At 42.3% G+C, this 6,328-nt stretch overlaps 1 protein-coding gene across 1 annotated transcript; it reads right to left on the bottom strand.

Moving 5' to 3' along the window:
* Positions 1–679: 679 nt before the first annotated feature.
* LOC141909175 (uncharacterized) lies at positions 680–6,082 on the bottom strand. Its single transcript, XM_074799561.1, has one exon. The coding sequence runs from the start codon at positions 6,080–6,082 to the stop codon at positions 680–682; it is 5,403 nt and encodes a 1,800-aa protein (XP_074655662.1).
* Between the last annotated feature and the right edge of the window lie 246 nt (positions 6,083–6,328).

The following is a 6,328-nucleotide window of genomic DNA, read 5'->3' as shown; positions in this document are numbered from 1 at the left end:
GAATCAACTTAATCTTGTGTTGTTCTTGACATATCTTGTTGTCGTTCTTTACATATGTTGTTGTTGGTTTCTAATAAAATAAACAATATTACACTATAAGAATATTGCAACATAGGAAATTAATATCGAAAGTAAAAAAAAAAATGTCTTCCATCTTTACCGGAAGTCACGTACTCAATAATTAAATTTAATAAACTTTCGCGACTGATTTAAAGCACATTAAACTATAGTTACTGATTACTGAATATTAATACACATTTAGAAGATATTCTGCTATGTACTTACAGACGTTTTGGGATTGATCTAACATAAATTTGGCAGAAACAAACGTAAAAACTAAAACTGTCTTAAAATTGCAATCACATGGATACCATCTTAACTTTTAGTACAAAGAAATACCGCATGAGGGCGCCACTAGCTAGAGCAAAATTAACTGTTACAAATTACACAATTGAACACTACATCACCCACCTCCTTAAGGGCACGTAGGGCGCTTAAAACAAAAAATTTAAAAAACTAGCCTTATGCTTATAAAACCAAAAAACCTTAGTACTACAAACTACAAAATTATCAAAAAAAACATCACATAACCAGCTTAACATTAAACCACTATAGGCTTATCTTAAGAAATTCTGTTTACGCTCTTTAAAATTACAAATTAATACAAATTGTTACAAAGTTACTTATGTACACACTCGAGGTGCACAAGTTTATCAACTGGGCGTACAAGAGAATTTTGCGACCTTGTCTTCAAGGTAACAACCCTGACTTTATTGTCCTTTCCCGGATGTACGCTAATAACTCGGCCTAGCGGCCAACAACACCTAGGGAGTGTGTGGTCCATCACTAAAACAATGTCACCAACGCTAAAATTGACGCTCGGCTTTTGCCATCGCTGGCGCTCCTGTAACACAGGCAAATACTCTTTAACCCAATGTCGCCAAAACGTATTGGCAAGATACTGTACTTGACGCCACTTTCTCTTTATATACATATCAGTAGGTTTAAAGACACCTGGCGGCATGGTGCCTCCGGCGCGCAAGAGCAAGATATGATTAGGCGTTAGGGCCTGTAAGTCACTGACATCTCCAGAAATCGCGGTAAGTGGACGCGAGTTAATTGCAGATTCCACTTCGCACATAAGAGTGGACAAATTCTCGTCGTTTAACACTTGTTGGCTTAACAACGCATTAAGCACCTTTCGAACTGTTCTTATGCAACGCTCCCATACGCCACCGAAGTGCGATCCACTTGGCGGATTAAATTCCCACGTAATTTCGCGCTGGAGCATGAATCCTTCGATTTTCTCCTGGTTCCACCCAGCTATTGAATCACGTAATTCTCGTTGAGCTCCAGTAAAGTCTCCATTATCACTTCTTATACACTCCGGGTTGCCCCTCCTGGCTATGAAACGTCTCAGAGCATTTATGAACGCAGAGGTGTCCATAGAATTAGCGATTTCCAAGTGGACTGCTCGCGATGACATACAGGTAAAAATACAGCCATATCGCTTTACTTGACTTCTGCCGATCTTTACCAAATACGGACCAAAATAATCAATTCCGACGTTCGAAAAAGGCGGTTTATCAGCGACTAGCCTTTCAGGTGGTAAGTCCGCCATCATTTGTTGACCTGGAAGACCTTGTCTCTTTTTGCAGTCAATGCAGTCCCTCAGAATACGATATACTGCTGACATACCGTGGACTATCCAATACTTCTCGCGTACAAGTGACAGAGCGTGGTTTCGACCGGAATGTCCAGCCCTATAACGATGGTAATGGCGGATAATAAGCTTAGTTACATGTTCATTTGGTGGAAGGATTAAAGGATGCTTCTGGTCCTCGTTCACTGTTGAGTAAGACAGACGTCCACCAACTCTCAGCTGTCCATTTACCACTATGGGGTTTAGACGCCGAAGTACACTAGTCTTCTTAACGAATTTGCGATATTTACGTCTATCTGTCGTTCTGTTCTGCTCCAGTCTTTCCATTTCTTTACTGTAAACTTTACGCTGTACAGCTTCAACAATGGCGCTTTCGGCAGCTCTCAATTCGGGTACAGTTATATGTTTGTATGCGGTACCTTGAGCTGCAGTATTTAGTCCCTTCCGTTTAGAGACAGATTGTTTCAGTCTTGCTATAAAACGCATAACCAACGCCGCTACAATTTTGGCCTTATGCCACGTTGAAGATCTATCTGCTATGTTTAGCAGCACGCTGGTTGACGATGAGTTGATTTCCAAGTCCTTTGAAACAAATGTCTTTTTAACTTCTGTATCTTCTATTGATACATCGTGATTTCCGAATTCTTGTCGAGGCCATTCGCTTTCTTGTTTTCGTAGAAACTCTGGCCCAGCAACCCATCTGTCATTTTGCAGGAATTGCTGAGCAGTGAGTCCTCGAGAGACTTCATCGGCTGGGTTTAAAACCCCCGGTATGTATCTCCATTGCTCTGGATTTGAACCTTCTTGGATAATTGATAACCTGTTTGCGACGAATACCTTGAAACGACTACTCGTATTGCTGATGTACTTCAAGACAGCCTGGCTGTCGGACCAGAATGTGGAGTTGTCGATATCCAGGTCGAGTTCTTCGCGAAGCATACGATCTAGTTTCACTGCTAATACTGCTGCAGACAGCTCGAGACGTGGTATTGACATCACCTTGAGTGGGGCCAATCTCGACCTTGACGCTAAGAATGCAGAATGTATGTGCCCATTTTCATTAATAAGACGTACGTATGAAACTGCACCGAATCCTTTCTCAGATGCGTCTGCAAAATGATGAAGCTGTGTTGAAGTCGCGCGACCAAAATTAGCAGGTCTAATACATCTTGGGACTGAGAACTCTTCCAGCAGGGGTAGGTCTTGCAGCCAATTACTCCACTCACGTTCATAATTCGCGGGTACTTTGTCATCCCAACCTAGTCCGGACTTACACAGGTGTTGAGATATGACCTTCGCTGGTAGCAGTAATGGCGAAGCAAGTCCGAGCGGATCGTAAATAGCACTGACTACAGACAACATCCCACGTCGAGTAACAGGTTGTGGCTTAATATTCACTTTAAAACGTAGCGTATCAGTTTCCATGTCCCACCAGACGCCGAGGACGCGGTCACCAGGCAGATCATGATCACCCAATTCGCGCAGAGGGGGTGCTCGTTCTTCTGGTGGAATATGTTCGACAACTTCTCTCGAATTTGAAGCAAACTTAGTCAGTCGAAATCCACCTCTTGACAATAGACAGCTTAACTGATTATTCATTGTTGTGGCAGCTTGAGACGATTCCACAGACCTGAGACAATCGTCCACGTAAAAGTTTCGATGTACCGTTTCAACTATATCTGCGGCGAAGTCCGCTCTGTTGTCGTCTGCTGTCCTATGTAGAGCATAGTTACAAACACTTGGTGATGAGGCTGCTCCGAAGATGTGAACCTTCATACGGTGGTCAATAGGTGGCTGTTCAATATCGTGGTCTGGCCACCACAGGAAGCGTAACGCGTTTCGATCTCGTTCTTCAACATTCACCTGGTGAAACATGCTCTCTATGTCTCCAATGAATGCGACATGTTCCTGTCGGAAGCGACTTAATACACCAATCAAGGAATTAGTGAGATCTGGTCCCTGATACAGCATGTCGTTTAGTGATCTACCCTGATATTTAGCTGAACAGTCGAATACCACTCTAAGCTTGTCTGGTTTCCGCGGATGCCATACTGGGTGGTGAGGCAAGTACCAGACATATGGGGATACAACTTCTTCAACTGGGACTTGTTCGGCGAATCCGAGCTCCAACAGACGATCAATATATTTTGTATACTTAGCTTGTAATCCTTCATTTTTTAGGAGACGACCCTTCAGTAGATTCAATCTGTGTTCGGCCATAACTCTATTGTTGACCAATTCTGAAGGAGGGTATTTCCATGGTAACCCTACCTCGTAATGATTTTCTCTCATAACAGCTGTACTCTCGATCGCTGAGAGAGCTTTCTTGTCATCCACTGACATAGCTGAAGCATCAGTAAATGCGTCGCTGAATTCACGATTGCAGAATTCACGGAATCTCTGATTAAGTTCATCATCGCTGCCTTTGACTAGATTAACTGAACCTTTGTTGATCGCTTCATATGGCTGGGCTGTACCATATACTGTCCAGCCGAACTGTGTACGTACAGCAAATGGACCGTTGCTGTTAGCCGGTTTCCGTTCTTCTATTGGTTCCAATGCAGCTGGATTGTCGTTACCTATCAGCAGCTCCACACGAGAGTCGATGTTTGAGACTGTAAAGCCATCCAGGTGGGGCCACTTGTTGACTTCGTCTTGACATACCATGTCATTCTTCGAGATTGGTAAGGACGGTGTAGATAGCATGTTCCGCAGCTGAAGAGAACTGCACCCATCCAAACTATAGACATTGATTGATATTTCCCGACACTCAACAGTCTCAACCCTTCCTAAAGTGCTCAGCTGATAGCGTTTATACTCAGCAGGAATTTTAAGACGATCTATCAAGCTCTCGGTACAGAATGAAACTGTTGAGCCGCTGTCGAGTAGCGCGTACGTTGTTAGCTGACAATCATTAGCTTTCAGCAAAACTGGTACTATAGGTAGCTTTACTGTTCCAGGAACTGGATTTCTTACAAAAGCATTCTTCAGGGGTGGAGGCTGTTCTGTATGCAGCAGACTATGATGGCGTTTGCCACATGTACGACACGATGCTTGACTACGACATGTCCTAGCTCTGTGCTTCATCTTCATACAATTATAGCATAGCGCCTTTTCACGAGCAAACTTACGACGATCTTCAACTGATTTGTCTAAAAATATTTTACACTGATCAAGCCAGTGATTTTCACTACAATAAACACAGTTCTTTCGTGAGTCCTTAGAGTATATTTCTTCAGCGTTCGTAGTAAATGTTTTCTTTTTTATCGGATGATTCTGTTTCGATTTATCTTTCGAGTCATTAATGTCCCCGAATATCGGATGAGTATGAACTCGTGCTTCATGTTCAATAAAACTAGCGATGTCTGATATTGTTATTTCTCGTTCAAGGTTCGTGATGTAATCTGCTTTCGTACGCCATCTCTTTCGCATGTCGTAAGGCAGTCTGTAGATCAAACGACGCATAAAGTCTGGATTCTCTATTTTACTCACGTAACCAATTTGACTTAGGACATTCGCACAAGAATTTAATATCACAGATAGCTTCTGGAGACTTGCTCCGTCTTCGGAACGTATTGGAGGGCCATTCGTAACCTTGTCGATATACGCAGTTGCGATCCGGTAATTCTGGCCATAATGCCTTTTTAAGGCGTCGAGCGCATTGGCGAGACCAACATTTGGTTCATTGGTTAAGAATGCTTTCACTACTTCGTTGGCTTCACCCTTCGTATACTGTTGTAACATATATAAACGTGTACTTGCATTTTGAGTTTTCGATGCAATAAGATTTTCATATGCAGAGATGAACGGGTAATAATCGATCGGATTGCCATCGAAAGTGGGCATCTCTGGTTTCGGAAGAGTTAATTCAAGATTACTCTGCTCTTGGTGCGAAAACATTTGTTCTACGCAAGACATCATATTACTCATGTCACTTCTTGAGTTAACATTCTGCGGATACCACTCACGTGCTTCGGCCGATAGTGGCGGCACCTTTGTTTCGGTTTGACTGGAACTAAGAATTGGTTTCGATGATCTCGGCGCACCGTCGTTGTCACAATCTGCTTCGTTATATACATGCTGCCTTACAGCCGACTGTTCCAGTTCTGATTCGATTTGTAGCAATGCCGCAGCAGCATCGAGCTCTAGGAGCTGTTCTTTATGTTTAAGTTCGAGACGTAATTTTTCTCGCTGAAGTTGTTGCTGTTCTTTGGCTTTCAGCAACTTAGTTTCTAGGCTACGTCTGGTAGCTTCTTCTTCTAACAGCTTTAAACGTATCGAGGATGTACTTGAACACTGACTTACTGAGTCTGATGCATCAAGGTCACGGGTGAGGTCACCGTACTTAATCGTGGAGTCAGCATCTTCTTCCTGTATTGTCTTACTTGTAGTTTTCTTCAATTTCAGTTCTTCCGTCATCTTTAGTCTCCGTCTAAACTTTTGTAACTGCCAATCTTGAATCTTGCAAATAAACTTAACGCAACAATCTTCTTGGTTTAAACGCAACTCTTTGACTTTTTATTCTTGAATCAACTTAATCTTGTGTTGTTCTTGACATATCTTGTCGTCGTTCTTTACATATGTTGTTGTTGGTTTCTAATAAAATAAACAATATTACACTATAAGAATATTGCAACATAGGAAATTAATATCGAAAGTAAAAAA

This window comes from Tubulanus polymorphus, chromosome 7 (assembly GCF_964204645.1).
Source record: "Tubulanus polymorphus chromosome 7, tnTubPoly1.2, whole genome shotgun sequence".
Lineage (NCBI taxonomy): Eukaryota > Metazoa > Nemertea > Palaeonemertea > Tubulaniformes > Tubulanidae > Tubulanus > Tubulanus polymorphus.
This window is presented reverse-complemented; position numbering and strand designations above follow the sequence as displayed.

Coding starts and splice junctions, on each gene's coding strand:
- LOC141909175 (XM_074799561.1), bottom strand. CDS start 6,082: ATGACGGAAGAACTGAAATTGAAGAAAACTACAAGTAAGACAATACAG.